The following is a 17,821-nucleotide window of genomic DNA, read 5'->3' as shown; positions in this document are numbered from 1 at the left end:
GGGAGTCTCTCTGCCGCTCTGTAGGAAACTTGTCTCTGTTGAAGAGAGTCGTGAGCAAGAAGCTGCTGAGAAGGACGGAATCAAGAACAACCAAAGCCATGGCTGTGAATAAATGCATCAAATACCTTCTTTTCTTCTTCAACCTTCTTTTCTGGGTGAGTCTGGAAAACAAAACGGTCATTTAAGATATTCTTTACATCATTTTAAACGTCCTAACCCTTTACAGGTGATGTGTTAGACAAGTGGTCATATGACAAAGTAATGTACCATGTTTAGATGACATTAATCTTGATTCTGGGTCGTAGGTTTATGTGATTTGTCATTGGAGGTGTTTCCTCACTTAAAAACTCAGTTTTGATGATTTGTTGCACAGTTTGTGTGTGTGTGTTATATTGTACTGGTCCTGTAAACTGAGATGCAGCTTTTCATTGAAATAGTGACAGATTATTATAGTTATTTACTGTTATTTATTTATTTTCTTTTACCTTTTTTCAACAATTTTCAGGCATTTGTTAAAGTTGATGTTTTGAATGTAGTCTTTTATATTTGAACTTTTACTTCTTTCTCCTTTGTATTCATTTCTCATCCATCTATCTCACTGGATCTTTTTGATTATTTATGTTTAGTTTATTTTTCAGTTGTTACTGTGTGGAAGTTTTTTCAGGTGTGACCAACGTCAATCTGTCACTACTTTTTGTTTTCTTCAGTCAACCGGTCAGAAGAGCCGAACAGGTTGTGTTCTGTTATCTCTCTCCCTCTCCCTGAGGAACAAACATTTGCTTAGTTTCAGGGCGTGGCGCAGGCCTCGCCCTCACATCATCACGTCTGGCATCCGCAGCCTCACATTACTCATCAGCCCTCCTTTACATATTAATGTCTGCATGTAAACAAATGGAAGCGTTGCTTCACATTTTCATGTCCACAGTTGTTGCGCAACACAAACATGATGGTACTTGTTGTTTGAAGGATGTTGTAACAGTGCTGTAGAAAAGCACATATTCTCATTGTTGTTATAAAAAGGTGGAGGTGTGGAACAAAAGGAGGAGCTATTATAAACCAACAACCGCTTAAAAGATCATCAATCAGATAACTATAGAGTTGTTGGAAAGTGTTAGACTTAAATTCAAACAACCACAATAAAAGGAAACAGAGTTTTTTTTACTTTACGGAACAAACGGAGCTACGGCATGTTCTGCGTCACGTGGTAACCTTCAGGAAGTGAAGTAACATCTGACATTAACCCACACCACCATCTTTTTCTGAGGATGCATTTCCTGCCACCGCTAGGGGGCGCTAACTTATGAAACGCTCTTGTGGGTCGTATAAGAGGGGAGGAAGAAACGACCCATACTGTCATATAGTTTGGAGGACTTGTTGGGAGAGTCTGAAAGTTTGCACCATTATCCATCCTTATATTAGCCTGGATGCCAGCCGAACTTAGCCCTGCCCACAACATTCGAGGTCGGGAATTCTGACTAGAATCTGAGTATGACGATGTCAGGCTACCCTTATATGAATCTTCTCGACAAAACTGCAACAACAACATTCAGAATAGGTAGAAACGCTTAACTAGCTTTTTGGACAACCCGGGCTGAATCTAAGTTCTCTTAAATTGCATCCCTGTTTCCTTCACTTGCTTCCCTTCCTCGCGTCTTAGTCCGTCCCACTGAGGAAGCATGGGAGATACATAGGAAAACATGCGAGGAGAGAGGAAACGAGGAAATGTGTTTTTATAGGGATGAGACGTCCTTTCTTCTGAAGCGTCGCTTGAACTTGTCGGCTGTGTAGGCGGAGTTAGCAACGGCTTTCAGCTGCACGCCTTCCAGGAAGGCTGCTCTCTGTATCCTCGATCATAGCACCTCAGAGATCCCTCCTCCATCCTAGCTCCCCTCGTCCTTCCGTCCTTCATCCTGATGAACGTCCATCATCTCATCTGACTCTGAATAAGATGCCAAACATGGATTTTCCAAAATGTGGTCCTTCAAAACGGTTTTGATTAGTTTAGCTTTGCATTTAGTGTAGATATAAAGCATGGCTGTACAACGTTTAGATGAAGAGAGAAATTCTTCACAAATGTATTTAATAACAAATAACATATGGTATACCTGACCTCAGTTTAGTGCAGGGCTTTTGTGGCTACAGCTCTTATGTGGTTTTATGACCAGAGGCTAATAGATGAAATAAGCTAAGAAGATATCGCTGTGTTCAGACAACAAACATCCAAACGATTCCAATAAAGAAACGATTCCACTGGAATCGTAATTTTTGAAACGAATCCAAGTAGGAATCGGTTCTTAATGCCCAACCCTAGACATGGACGGAATTGCGAAATTGAAAATTTCTAAAAGCTATAAGACAGATTCCATATGGGCCCTACATTAAGTCAGTGTCAAATAAAATACTGTACAACAATGTCTAAGTTTCCAACCGAGCAGCCCCACTGTAACTGTAGTTTAAAAAATGATTTCCCATTGGCTTAGGCCCGGTGGGCCTCCAGGCTTGCGGGAAACACTGCCCCTCCCTCTTTGGATTAGGATAAGAAATGGAAGTGAACGCCAGGCTGCAAAAACATACTCCAAACTGTTTAGATTAGCTACAGTACATCCTTCTTGCTGATCTGCAAACATAAATAATTACACTTTTAGCTCTGTGTTTAAAATAAACCTCCCGCTGCCTGCTGAGGTTATTTCAGTGCTTCTCTCGGGTTCCCAGAAATGATGTTAAATCGATGTTAACTTGATTCTAACCACTCAGTGGACATGGTGGACATGATGTGTTTACCTAATGGTGACGATGGGGCAGGCATCCTACAGTCATCTGTACAGTTTTTAACTCGTGGCTCTGCAGGAGTTTTGAGTTGCTAAGGGCTGCGTACCATCTGCTGAGGGAACCAAAACATGGAGGCCTTTTGTTGTTTAAAATCTATTTCTCTCCACTCATTTGCTCAAGTGCGTAATTGTGAAGTGAGCTCTGTCATGTCAAATGCACACTGGTGGTGTCGGTAAGGATCCATAGAAACAAAACAACAGTTTTTTTTCATCTTTTGACGGAGATATAAACAGAATTATTCAGACACCGGATGTTTTATTTACATTTCATTCAACCTTATTTTATCCTTCGAGAGCTCATTGAGGGGCGACCCTCATTTTCAATGTCATCGAGTCAGATTACAAAGACAAAAACAGAACAACACAGAAAGTACAATCATAAGAAATATACAAAGACAATAAAACATTTAGAATTGGAAAACGATTTGATAAATACACTTGGACAATAGGGGTGCAAAAGAAAATACAGTTACGCAAAGCAGCTACAAGTAGAAGTTTGCAGGATTGAAACCAGATTTCTAAATATTGAAAAATGTAAGTGCTGTAATTTGTTCGGGTGCACTAAAACTAAAAGCAGTTTTTCTAACTTCAGAACAAGCTCTTTCAAAAGAAGGATAATGAAATGATTCAAACTTCCATTAAGTGTATGCTCCCACAGTGTTGCATGATGGGAGAATCCTGTTCTGAACTCAGAGGTCAAGTTAGTTTTCCAGTCCTATGCATGACAGTAAGCATGATCGGTTTACGTACAGTACAGGCAATGAGTCTGTGTTACCTTATTTGACAGAAAACTATGCATTTTCCTGTTATTTCTGACAAGTTGATAAACCAAAAACTCTATACCTGAGTAAGTGAAACCCCAATCAACAAAACTGCTTAAAAAAATAATGTGAATATTTATATACCACCGTTAAAACCCCCGGGGGAGTCCGACACAGCCAGACTCTGGACGGTAAAACTGAGATTAGCGCTCCTATTCAAGTCTATGTTCTGCTTTTTCAACTGTTGTTTGGTAAATTGCTATTTTTTTCTCTCAGTTCTTATCATTTTGGCGCTGGTTTTCCTTTGGTGCTGCCTAAAACCTCTTTGGAGGACGTGTCTGTGCCCTCCAAAGGGTTGTTGGTAAAGGAAAAAAAGCAGAGTCGTCCTCTCAGACATATGACTGGACACTATCAAGCTTTGGAGGCAGGATATACAAACTCTCACCAGTAGTTTGTGTATATATAACAGTATTCTTGGCTTTCACGCGTTTCTCTTGGCATCTTTAAGGCCTCTCGGTCCATCTGCTGTGGTGACTGTGGCTCAACTCTTTGCAGAAAAACTGCCAGTTATCTGCAGCTCTGTCTCTGTACATTAACACCTGTCTGCAGAGTGTGCATATACACGCCATGAATAATAGATGCTGTGGGGCCATTCCTGCACAGGATATAGATAATCCAAACACAAAGGAAATGTTTTAGCTCTGCAGCAAAGCACAGTTGGAAATACTGAATGTATTCAGGTCAAGTTCTCAGTAAAGGACTGTTGTTGCTGGATTTTACTTTCAGAAAGAAATTGAAAAATAACTGGTTATTGATTTAATTACTGAGTCTTAGAAATTTGCATTCAAGCAAAACAATTAGCAAAAATGTAGGGCTGTTCTCGATATAAAGAAAGTCTTAGTTGACTCAAATGATTTTGTCGACTAATCGATTAGACAGATCTGTAAAACAGAGTTTCTCCACGGACAAACTTTGCCTCTCTTTTTCCATAGCAGGAGTAAAAATAACTCCTCCTCAACATTTGTTGTGTTCTGGTTTCAGAATTAGAGAACAGCTAGATACCAAACAGGATGTCGGCTCTACAGTATGATTGTTTCCTCGGCAACTATTAAGGTTTTTCCCAAATGATGTACAGATTTTTAGGCATTTTTATCATTTGAAATGGCTTGAAAAATAGTGCTAATGGGAGAAAAAAATCTCCACAGGTGAGAATGCCCCTGAACACCAACAGATAAAATATGTATATGTAGCTACATGTATATACATACACACATATATGGTTGGAGAACAACTGTCACAGAGGAGTGAAGAAAAAAAAGAAATTCACATTGAAGAAGCTAGAATCAGAGAATATTTTATAAAAAAATGACTTAAAAACAATTAACTGATTATCAAAAGAGTTGACGATTCGTTCATAGATTAATCTTTGCAGCTCCGAGGGCGTGTTTGTTTTTCTCACCTGTTGAGGTAATGTTACATCTATGTTGCTCTGCAGGTTTAGCTTTAACTCTGCAAATGTTTTAGGTGATAACAAAGTTATCCACAACTCTGTCCAGAGGCTTTTCTGTTGAATGTTTGTGTGGTTCTTTGTATCCTGCCTGGCAACCACCTTTAAATGTAAACACCAGCTTTGTATGGCGGGGCTGTTTTTTTTTCCAGTGATAAAACAGGTGAAACAGTAGATAAGCTGGAAACCACTCCTCTACTCGACAGTCTCATATCCTGTAATAGAAAGTCACAGAAAACATATTTTATAAAGTCTTCATATGTTTTGTGTGCATAAATCTTTATTTGTAAAGTAACTAAAGCTGTCAGATACACGTAGTGAAGTAGAAGAACAAGTACTATTTGCACTTAGGTGCAGTACATACTTTCATTCCACCACTGTTGAATTGTTTCCCATTCATCCTCACTTTTTCACAACTTTTATTTTTTTGTTTTTACGAAAATGAAGAAGACAAATCAACAAACGTGGGATAAGAAAAAGGGAGGGTAGGGGGTAATAAGAATGAGAGGTTGTCTTTTAAATCTGTTGTTTTAGTTATTTAGTTAGTTATCTTCAAACCAACAAGTCCTCCAAACCATAGGACGATATCAGTCGTACCCACAGGAGCGTTTTTCCGTCCTCGGATCTTAAACCAGAGAACGTAACGGTCACGGTTTTAAACATGTCTTTAACGTTGTGAAACGGTCGCGGTTTGGTTAGGTTTAGACACAACTACTTAGGTTTAGAAAAATATGGTGGTTTGGGTTCATTCCGTTAGGGCTGCACGATATGAGGAAAATATCTAATTGCGATTATGTTGACTGATATTACGATTGCGATATGATTCACGATATTGGACGGAATGATCATTTTTGTATCATTATTTTAATTTTCACCCAAAAATAATTAAAAAAATGAAGTGATTAGAGTGTGATCTTTGCGAGGATCTGTACCAAACAAGGATATTTTCTTTAGTCTGTAGGATAGGATTTGTAGGCCGGAACGATTTCCATAAAACTACAATTAATTGTGCAGCCCTAATTGCCGTTACTTTTACGTTACTTCCCGGGGCTTTAAATTAACACCCGCCAAAATGCCAAATGCGGGTAAAAATGAACTTCGGCGGGTGACATTGTAAAGTTACTAGCCAATCTGGCCGGTGACGATTGAAGCAAATAACTCTGTGTCTGTTTGAATCGGCCGGCTGCAAAACAATGTGCCAGATTGATCTGTTTCCCGCCAAGAAATTTGGGCAGTTTTGTGTGTGTTTGGCTTGGAAACGCAATCTTAATCTGGCCACACTGCTTGTTGTACTAATCCTACATTTCCCATGAACACTGTGTGGTGACCTGTCGTACAACCGTCAAGCTACGTGTCTATCGTGTGGTATCGATGAAATTAAGTAGTAGAGTCATTAATGTTTGTTGAAACCCGTAAAATTTGGCTAGTGGAAAATCTGATTGGATGGTAACTTTAAACATGTACTAGCCATGTTGGCTGGTGATTAAAAAGTTAATTTAAAGCTCTGGTTACTTCACATCCGGGTACACATACGGCGCTGAACGTGACATAGCTCCGTTTGTTCTGTATGTTCCGTAAAGTTAATTTAAAAATAACTTGCCGTTTACTTTTATTTTCAAACGGGACTTCCTTGGTGAAAGTCCTGTGTTTAAAAATGAGTCGTAATTGCTGCTTGAACACACGACCTGTGGGAGGACGGTCTCCTTTAAACCTTCGATTAAATGAGGGTCGACATCACAAACCCCGTGTGGTTTTTTCCTCAGGCAGTGTTTCCACCAGCATGCTTTGTGTTTGTTGTTCAAACAACCTGCACTTCAGCACTGAAACTGTCTGTCCTACTAACCCCCGAAATCCCCTATGAAGCTGAATTTTAAGTGTTGAAGGACTTTTTTTATTAGTCACTCAAAGCTTAGATAGTTAATTGGGTGCAATGGAAGTAAGTGTGCGGATGTTTTGATCCTTGTTTTTTAGTTTTTCAATGTGCCGAAAAGTAGTCAAAAGTAGCTCCTTGCACTTGAAAATGATGTTTAATGTCGCTGAATAATGTGCAGATGATTAGGGTTCCGGTTTATTATTCGTCGTCTTCTGCCGCTGCTCAAATTGCCGTGAGCTGAAATGATCTAGAAACACCAAACTTGGCCCAGAGACTGTCAATGATGCGCGTTAAATGAATAGACTTTGGTCAATTTTTTATTTATCAACACCAAAATTAGTATAGAGGCGTGCGGGAGTGAGATACATATTTCTACTATAAATGAGCATTATTGTTCATCAAACATGGCCGCCGTCGATCAAAGAACTTCGTGAAGGGCGGGGCTTAGCAGGGAATTGTTCATAACTCAGGTTCTTCCACAGCAATCCTGCTTAAAACTGATGAAGACATCTGACACCACAACCTGAACGTACATACCAAGTTAAGTTAAAATCCATAAAGCGGGGAGAAATTGTGGGACTTATTGAAATGCTGCTTTCATCTATCTGCTTTTATCTGTTGAAGTGATGAAACAGGTGTGTGCTTGTTTTCAAGACTTTTTCTATACAGCATTAAACCATCCGGAGTGAATTTTCAGCTCTGTAAAGACTGAAATACGTTCAATGCTGCTTGCGGCTTTGACTTTTGGTGATTGAGCTAATTTCTGGGGGCTGCTGTAGCTCAGGCGGTAGAGCATTTACCTATGGTGGGGCGATCAGAAGGTCGGTGGTTCAATCCCAGGCCCTGCAGTCCGAGCTCAAAGTGTATGAATGTGAGAGCGAAACGGGCTTGTTATAAGTAAAAGTGCTTTGAGTAGTTGTAAAGACTAGAAAAGCGCTATATAAGTGCAGTGCATTCTTCTGTGGGCTGAGAAAGGGGTTTGAAGCCGCTTGCAGCTATATTTTTGTTGGTTTAAAGTTTTAGCTTTTTTAGTTAACATGGCTTAAGAGGATCATTCAGCTAAACGTGTTTTAGACACCTAAAAAAATGTCTATCAGTTAACCCTTGTGTTGTCTTTCCGTCGACCATGCAACCTTTTGTTTTTGTGGGTCAACATTTAAAAATGTTTTTGTCACTTTTTCCAATGTTTGTTTTGATTTTTGCTGCGATTCTTTCAACGTTTTTGTTGTTCTTTTCGGCATTCTTTTATAAAAAATGTTCTCCACATGCTATACAATTTAATAAATCCCCCAAATGCAATAAAAGTAGTGAACTGATCATTTATTTTATTTGTTTAAGCGTTTTATGTCTACTTCTACTGAAGTAAAAGATCTGAGTAGTTATTCCACCTCTGCTGACTGAAACAATCAGCTGAAGGTTGTTGCTGATTGGTCAAAAATAAACTGTGGTTTCACTGGTCAGGTGTGTGTGTCAGTGTGCTCGGTGACTCAATAAAGTGAATAGAAGTTTAGTCCTGGATATTTATTCAGCTTTCCTGAATGTGAAAAGAACAGGGTGTGGTGCCACTAGAGATGTGGGGGATGTGGGGGGTCATGTCCTCTGTTTGTCATATCTGTTTCCGTTCATTCAGAAGTGGAATAAATCATCCGTAAGTTTTCCTTAACTGTAGCCTTTAGTGTTTACTTATAGCACAAAAAACATATTCAAAAATGTGACACAAAGTGATTAACATTGTAAAGTAAATGGAAAGCTCAGAAATCAAGTGAAATAGAGAAGTTCAGTTAGGGAGTGCAACTTATTTCCTTCATTCATTCATTGATTCATTAACAGTTTGTCTTGTAAAATGTCAGATAAAAAGAGAAATGCTTGTTTTGTTTAACTGAAACTCCCATGTTGACTCACATTACTTTAAAACCCTAAGTGAAATCATCTGTCTGAATTTTTATTTTCACTCACAAAAATAGCAGAAACTCCTCACAATGGAGAAGTATTGTTAATAGTTAATCAACTATTAAAAATAGTTCCTGTTTAATTTTCTGTCAATCAAAGAATCGTTTCAGCTTTAATTGGCTTATATGTATGTATGTGTGTGTGTGTGTGTATATATATATATATATATATATATATATACACACACACATATATATATATATATATATATGTGTGTGTGTGTGTATATATGTATATGTTCTATTTGATTACATTTTTCACTAGATATTTTATTATTGTTTTGTGTTAAGCACTTTGTTAATTTGGGGTAAGTGTTGTATAAATAGTAATACATTTTATTGTCTTACATCATGAAGTAGATTAATACATGAAATACATTCAAATGTACCTGAATATAGAAAAGTAAGTAAATGAACTAAGAAATTACCCAATGTGGGGGATGATAACTTGCTGTATTTATCCTGTCCTATCATATCCTTTTCATTCATTTATTTTTTATTTCGAAAAAACAACTATATATATATATATATATAAAAATACAAAAGTGTGTATTGCATTTCTGTATTTATCTTCATTAACGTCCATTTCATTGACATGAATCTGTAGTTAGCCGGGTTTGTCTCCATGGTAGCGCCGTGGTCTGGTCTCTCTTTTCTGGCTCTGTCTTCTCTCTGCCCACAGCTCTGAGGATGAAATATTAATGGTACATAATAGACTCTCAGACAGGAGCGTGTTTGTGGCGGCTAATTGTGGCGAGTGTTGAATAAACATGTTGCTCATCAGTCCTGAACCTCGCCCAGGAAGGAACTGGACTGAAATCTCTCCATGGGTTGGAACCCAAGTCTCTTTTTTTTATATCTCCTCGACCTTCGATAGAAGTGGAAGTCGTTCTGGCCCTCCTTTTGTGAAGGCCGTCTCAAAGCTGTCATTCCTGCTCCGAGGAGCGATGATCGAGAATTGAGGAAAGGAGCTAGGATGGATCTCTGAAGAGCTATGATCGAGGATACACAAGAGCAGCCTTCCTGGAAGCCGTGCAGCTGAAAGCCGTTGATAACTCCGCCCATACAGCTGACGAATTCACGTGATGCCTCAGAGGACAAGGACGTCTCATCCCTCTAAAGCAGGGGTCTCAACGTTTTATAAGGCAAAGACCCCTTAACTAAGAGAGACTGAGCAGTTTCCCTTCATACTTTTCCTGTTTGAACTTATTAAATTCCCCTTCAGAACTCGTGGTGGATGAATGGATTAGTTGTTTCGTCTCTCGAAAATGTCAGAAAATGGTGAAAAATGTGGATCAGTATTTCCCAAATTCAGTTTACTGTCACAAAGGAGAGAAGAAACTAGAAAATGTTCACATTTAAGAAGCAGGAATCACACAAGTTTGACTGTTTTTCTCGTACAAATGACTCAAACCGATTCATCAATTATCAAAATAGTTGGTGGTTAACTTACAGTAATAGTTGACAGCTAATCGATTGATCTTTGCAGCTCTAGAAATTACCTTTTGCATGTTGAAGAAACTAAAATCTACTTTCTCGAACTGCAGAAAGTGTCTCTTTTTGGGCTTAAAAAAAAAAGCACATCATTCATCTTTGAGGGATCACAGATCATTGTGGAGTGTGAGCTGCTGCAGCAGGATGTTTCCACCTGATGGCGCCACAGTCTCACCGATAAACGCTTGTTCCACATTCTGTACTAAATGTAATTTTTCTCTCTTTCTGCAGCTTAGTGGATGCCTCATCCTGGGCGTCTCCATCTACCTGAAAGTCAGCAAGGGTGGAAATAAGGTGAGACTCACAGTTTACTGACACCACATCCACACTCGTGCAGATACATGTTTTTTTGTTCCTTCTTTGAACACCCTGATAGGCGTAGAAATAAGTAGACTAGAAATAAGAATGCAATAAAGACAACAAGATAATCAACAAAAACAAACAGAACATACAAGTGTGACCATACAAATTCACACACACACACACACACACACACACACACACACACTTTGGTGCAAACGTGTTTGCTTTTAAAGTGCTTTATGAATGTAAGAAATGAAAACTGTCTCCCACCAGATCACCAGTGACACTCTCCCTGGCGTGGACCTGCTGATCGCCATCGGCGTGATCATCATGGTGCTGGGCTTCCTGGGCTGCTGCGGAGCCATCCGGGAGAACCGCTGCTTGCTGCTGCTGGTGACAACCATTTAGATTATTTGTTGTTACATTATTTTATTTGGATATTTTCTGACCGAAATCATGATTATATCATAGAAAGAAACCCTCAGCAAAGGCACCAGTGGACCAAAAACGGCACGAGAGAGCCGTTTTCTGTTTTCCTGAATTAATGGGATAATAAACGTAATTCTCATATTCACATAATGACATCCTTATAAAATCAAGCCTGGTTTCCTTTTCCTCCTCCCTTCCCTCAGTTCTTCATCAGCCTTCTCATCATCTTCATTCTCCTGGTGGCTGCGGGCATCCTGGGAGCCGTGGGGGAGAAGAAGGTAAAACAGGACGTGAAGCCGTCCTCGCGTCACCGCCGGTCTTGTACGTGTGTTTGGGGCATCAGACTTTATGTGTACTTATTCATTTGTGTTTCTTTTGTGTGCAGGTGAATGACTTGGTGAATGAGAGTCTGGCAAAACTCACCCCGCTGTCATCACAACCGGCTAATGTGCAGGCAGACCTGGAGGAACTGCAGCAGGAGGTATAAACACGCACACGTACGCACACATACACACACACGCACGCACGTACACATACATGCACGCGCACATTCACACACGCACGTGCACATACACACACAGACGGGGACACAGACATACACACTAGAGCTGTCAAGCTTCCTCTATAATACCATTCGAATTTCACTTATTTTTTTAAATATTCAAATAACATTTGAATATGTATAAATGTTGAAATGTATAAAGATACAATTCAACAATATTCAAATAATATTTGAATATTTAATGCTCAAATGCAGCCTGTTATAAATATGTACTACACTACTCAGACTTATGCATTGTCAATGCCACTATAAGCATGTGGTTGCTGTGACACGTTCTGTCCACTAGAGGGACGCCGCTCTCTGTTTACACTATTTTCCACCGCGCACACAGCGACAAACACAAATCAACAGAGAACTCTGTAATGAAACATGATCTAACAAGTGTACTGAAGCGGTTCTGTTGTAAAGGCGACCGCAGTGACGTCATGTTAGAAAGCACAGCCGAAACACAAACTAGCTAAGTAATAACAGTGTTAGCCACGATGCTAACGGCATTGATAACTAAGCCAAACGGTACTGCCACTACTATTTTAGTGATTTATAAGCAACCTGTTTCTTGCAGATTGTCACGTTACTGAGAATACAGCTGTTAGAAGGTCATATATGAAGTCGAAGCTAACTTAGCTGTCTCCATGAAGCTCCCAGCTAAGCTCCTATAACTGGCGACGCAGTTAGGAAACCAGAACGAGCTAACTATTGATAATGTAAGCATTTTGGCTCGGTGGATGATGATGTTAAAGTCATGTTAAAACTATTTCTTCCGATTTCCAGCCGCAGCCTGTCATTCCCACCATACTAACGTTACTCGGTACGTAGCGTTAACGTTAGCTCCGTGATCTAAAGACCTCACAATAGGGGCTTTCCGACCAGAGGGATTTTTGCATATATATACTATGTTTTTGTGATGAGACTAATAATTAGCAGTTAGAAAATACAAATATTTAATTATTTTGAGGGAACATCTCAGCAATTTGTAAGAATCGTTTATCAAAATCACAGTTCCTACATTAGCTATTTATTTTTTAAACACATTATTTGATCACTTCCTTCCCAAATACAATCAGCTTAGATGACAACTAACCAGTGGTGTTGTCTAATGTATACTGGGTATACTGTACTGTGTGTGTGTGTATGTATATATATATATATGGGCCTTTTGGAGGGGGCATTTCATAGTGGGGGGGGTCTGGGTGTCCTCCCCCAGGGAAGTCTTGAGCATCATCGACTTCATTTCCTGTATTCTGACACACTTTAATGCACCAATTTGTGGTGGAAATCCTTTTATTTAGCCTATGTGAAGAAAACCACAGATGACAATTCAAAATATATCAAAATTATAAACCAAAGAATGTTGTTGCGTGTCATTGGGCATTCTTAAGTGGGTATATGGAAATCCTGGAGCTTTCTTAGTGGGTATACAGTACTGCGTATACCTGCGTATCACGTAGACTACACCACTGATTCTAACTTACCGCCAAAAAATAATTTAATTGATCATACATGCATTTGATTTTTGAAACCTGCTTTGTGGATGGAGAGTCGCTAGAGGGCGCACGTGCGTCAGACTGCCACTAAGGTTCCCTCACAGACACTGGGAGCATTTCAATATTGGATCAGTCTGCAGCCAATCAGGAGGGAGAACCCTACATGGCTCTGGATTGACTTTGGAATGACTTTGTTTGTCATATTTGTGATTTTATTGACAAAATGCATTATACAAAGAATCAGGTAAACAGCAATAGCACATATACTAAGACTAATTCTTACAAAAAGATATTATCAATAAAAAAATGAATGAATGAAAAATGAAACGCAACATAATAATAATAACACAAAACAGACAAAATAACACAAACAATAAAATAACAGCTACAATACATAGAAATATAGATAAAGAAAGAAAAAGAGAAGTACATGAAAACACAAAATAAAACCACAAATATATTCCATTTCCTGTCACGTTATGGAGAAGTGCAACAAATCCTCACTGGAAGCAGAGAATATTTGGTATTGTTGCTTTAAAAATGACTGAAACAATGAATAATTGTTAGTTTTGGTTTCAGATCTGAAATGAGACAAAGCACCAGTGTGGCGTTAGTTTGTGCTCAGCCAGCTCTGGATAAACTGTTCACTGTTCAGAGGAAATGTAGACATTATTGGGCCGTTAATGAGCCAACGGCTGAACCCCGTGAGTTGCTGTGTTTTCCTTCCAGTTGCAGTGTTGTGGTCTGACGAAGGGACCGTCCGACTGGGCTGCAGTTCCTGCCTCGTGCCGCTGCAACGCCACCATAACGGACTGCAAGTCCTCCCCCGTCTACACCACGGTGAGACCACAACACAATATTCTCCACGCCTTTTGAGATTTAGACATTTAATCAAAGTGTAGTCTGGATCAACGACAGGTCATTTCCAGGATAATCGCCGGATGTTCTGCTCTCTGCATGTGGCCGTTGTCTAACTCTGTTCGCTTCCGGAAACAACGTCAAACTTTCGAGCTAGCGAGCTACACGCTGAAAATGTCAAGTTTTGAAGAACATTGGGATCGTGCAACAAGTCAGGCCTGCTCGGTTCTTTCAGGGAATGATTGTAAAGATTTATAAAGATGATTTATAAGATATGTTTAGGGCGTTTCCTCTCTAACTGGGACGTTTGGGGACCGATTGGTGGGATAGCTGTGGATGAAGTAGACAAGGAGATACACTGGTAAGAGCCAATGAGGTTTAACCATGTATCAGCTCATTTAAATAGCTTGCGTTACTGTATTGTGTCAACAGTTAACTTCATTTAATATTGTATGAGGAGTTTTCTTTTGCGGGATGCAAATGTTCCACCAAAACAAGTTCCTTCCTGAGACTATTCTGCAGAGCCCCCGTCGCTGCGTCTGGAGTCTTAGCGCCGCCCAGGACGACTGTGATTGGTTTAAAGAAATGCAAAAAACACAGATTGTTTTTTTTCTTCTATCCCAGAATGCATCTGTGGTGTAGCCAGACCTTACTCCACAGCGCTGTGGAGAATGAGCTGGCAAATGCACGATTAATATTAATGTAATTATAATAATGTCCCGGTCTCATCCTGCAGCCCTGCTCCACCAAAATCATCAGTTTGATACAGAGCAACTTGACCGTGGTGCTGGGCATCGCCTTTGGAATCGCCATCCTGCTGGTTAGCACACACACACACTCACACTCACTCACACACACACTCTCTCGCACACACACAAACGTACACACACAGAAACATTTGTAGACATTTTTCTTCTCTTTCTGCAGATTTTCGGCATGGTCTTCTCCATGATTCTCTACTGTCAGATTGGCAGAAAGGACGCCGCCGCTTCCACTGCCTGAACAGCCACACATGGCCACGCCCACTCGCTGCCTGGCAACAGCCAATCAGCAGAGTGCAAATGACCCATTTAACACATAACCTCAATGCTAATGTAACCTAACCTGTGCTTTTACTATAGTGGAACACGCTGATATTTTGGTTGAAATATGTCATTAATACAGTTAATACACACGTGGTGTGTACCGTATGGAGTCTCAATCACAACAAAAGTTCAATATGTAAATATTTTGAGCAAAGATGAGAATTTCTGCATGTTAAAAGGTGTTAAATTAACCAATAAGATATTGGGGGAGTGAAATAAATTATGGTTTAAAATGAACTGAATAAATAAAAATGTTTGGTTCTTTTAAACAAATGAGTTTCTACCCAAAATATCAGTGTGTTCCTCCTTTAACCTTACAACAAACCTGTGATGACTCACTTTAAAGAGATTTTTTTCAAAATCCAAACATTAATCTTTCTTTCCGTTCACACTGTGGCCTCAAAGAACAAAATCTAGAAACATTGTCAAAGCAATTTGTCTTGTTTTGGGCTTATTTCGATGGAAGCCAGTTACTGCCAAAAGCAAATCAATAAGTACACGGTTAGGTATGGTATCTGTATGATTTATACATAAGTCAATATTATGACATCTTCTCATAATTATGATACATTCTCGAAAAATGTTACTTACATACTCGTAAATCTAAAATGACGTACGCTTTTTCTCGAACATTGTATTAATATAGTTTTTTGCTCTTTTCAGTATGTAAACTGTCAACTCACGTTACGTGAAAGTTGCTTAAGGTAATTTTTTTTTGAAAAGTACTGAATCATAGTTTCATATGTTTTGTTGTTTAATTTGTATCAGATGAAGGAATGAGCTTCCATAGCTTTATGTCCAGAAATATTCTGCTATAGCTGTCTGTCGCCATCTGCTGCCATTTCTGATAAATGTTCCAAAATAATCCTCATGAAGTTAAAGTTGTGGTGTGTTCCCTCCATAAACCTTTCAGAAATACAAGAAATAATTAAATAATAATGCCATCATAAAGCCTTATCTTCCATATAGATTCGACCACATTGTCATATTACTGTTTAACTTTTAATCGTATTATAAAAGTGGTTTAATATTGTGGAACAGACTTCTTTACCTGTTCACGCTGAATCTTATCTGTAATCTTCGTATTTGTTCTTGTAGTTTGTTTTTATTTGTTTGCTTTTGTCCATAAACTGAGTTTAGTTTGAGGACAACATCAAGTGTCATACTATCCTGCTGAAGAAGGGAAATAAAAACTACAATGAATTAAAATAACACTTCTCAAAAGGATCACATCTTTATTCGCAAGTACATTTAAATACTGAAGTACTACATTATAATTTATAGTTGCCCATTCATGATTATGATGTATGACATATTTATGATGTACTATGGTATGACATAAAGAGGCTTCATAGTCTAAAAGAAAGTATACTTAAAGAACAAATAAAAGAGAAGATAGATAATAATCAAAATACCTGATTATTTCAGACGTTTTAAGAAGGTAGTACTAGTACTGTATGTTAGCACACACATCTGTGAATATAAACTTATTTTTGGCCAATAAAACCTTTGCATTAGCTGCTACAATGTCATCAGAAAATGTAACGTAATGTGGTTTGCTGTCTTCCTAAATTCTCATTTCCCATTTTTCCTGTTTGTATACTGTTACTGTGTTCAGGCCCAGAGGCCAGAGAGGTGGCTCTGGTGTTCATTTCAATATTTAAAGCAAAAAACTATACCACTGTTTTGTTTTTTCTGTTACTTTTCTGCTTGAAGGGAACACCTTCCTTTTGATTTATGGCTTCAATGTGTTTATCCGGCATAGCTCAAAGGACGGGTCACAGATGAAAGCAGCATCCACATATACTGTAACATCATACGTGCAGCTATTTATTTCTCTGGGAAACATTGCTGAGCGTGCTTCTTGTTTTTCAGCAAAAAACCTGCAGTAGCCTTGGGGCGAAATGCCAGATAGGACATTGTGTGTTCACACATCTGCACACAGCATTCAGGTCAGCTTAGGTCAAGGACGGAGGTGCGTTCAGGAGCAGCGATTACACCGGTTTGTACACATATTCAAACATTATTCACAGTAAGAGCAAGGGAACTGCAAAGGCCAAAACATAGCAATAGAGAATCACATCTCGGAATTATATTATATATATATTTAGTGTGTGGTGACACTCCTGGCGTGGCATTGCATAGTTATTGTATATTTTGAGTAACCACAACAGTAGTCTTGCATTCAATCATCGCAGACCTTACTCCACAGCTCTGTGGAGTAAGGTCTGGCATCTAGCTGTGGGTTGTTTGCATTTCTTTAAACCAGGGGTCTTCAATGTTTTTCAGTTGACATCATTTCTGTACATCCACTGATTCTACTTCACTATCCAGACCACAATCTGCACTAACTGTATATTGACTCTTTATTACATTTCAGCATTTATATGGTCTGTCTATTCATGTATATTATGTTATTATTGATCTACATCACTATCCAGATCACACTTTGCACTAACATATATGCAAATGTTATAACTGATCTTCATTATTACCTAGTCCACTACTACCTAGGCCAAAACATAGCAACAGAGAATCACATCTCGGAATTACATTATATATATATATATATATATATATATATATTTTTTTAGTCCTTAAGTGGTGACACTCCTGGCGTGGCATTGCATAGTTATTGTATATTTTGAGTAACCACAACAGTAGTCTTGCATTCAACAATATGTTGGA

At 38.9% G+C, this 17,821-nt stretch overlaps 1 protein-coding gene across 1 annotated transcript; it reads left to right on the top strand.

Moving 5' to 3' along the window:
• Positions 1–16,811, top strand: LOC144537737 (tetraspanin-8-like). Its single transcript, XM_078281590.1, has 8 exons — positions 1–155; positions 10,644–10,706; positions 10,989–11,108; positions 11,348–11,422; positions 11,530–11,625; positions 13,920–14,030; positions 14,785–14,868; positions 14,976–16,811. Exons 1-8 carry the CDS (start codon positions 99–101, stop codon positions 15,048–15,050), a joined length of 681 nt encoding a protein of 226 aa, XP_078137716.1. The 5' UTR covers positions 1–98; the 3' UTR covers positions 15,051–16,811.
• Positions 16,812–17,821: the final 1,010 nt, after the last annotated feature.

Source organism: Sander vitreus, chromosome 23 (assembly GCF_031162955.1).
Source record: "Sander vitreus isolate 19-12246 chromosome 23, sanVit1, whole genome shotgun sequence".
NCBI lineage: Eukaryota > Metazoa > Chordata > Actinopteri > Perciformes > Percidae > Sander > Sander vitreus.
This window is presented reverse-complemented; position numbering and strand designations above follow the sequence as displayed.

Coding starts and splice junctions, on each gene's coding strand:
- LOC144537737 (XM_078281590.1), top strand. CDS start 99: ATGGCTGTGAATAAATGCATCAAATACCTTCTTTTCTTCTTCAACCTT. Junction 10,707..10,988: donor TCAGCAAGGGTGGAAATAAG/GTGAGACTCACA, acceptor GTCTCCCACCAG/ATCACCAGTGACACTCTCCC. Junction 11,626..13,919: donor TGGAGGAACTGCAGCAGGAG/GTATAAACACGC, acceptor TTTTCCTTCCAG/TTGCAGTGTTGTGGTCTGAC.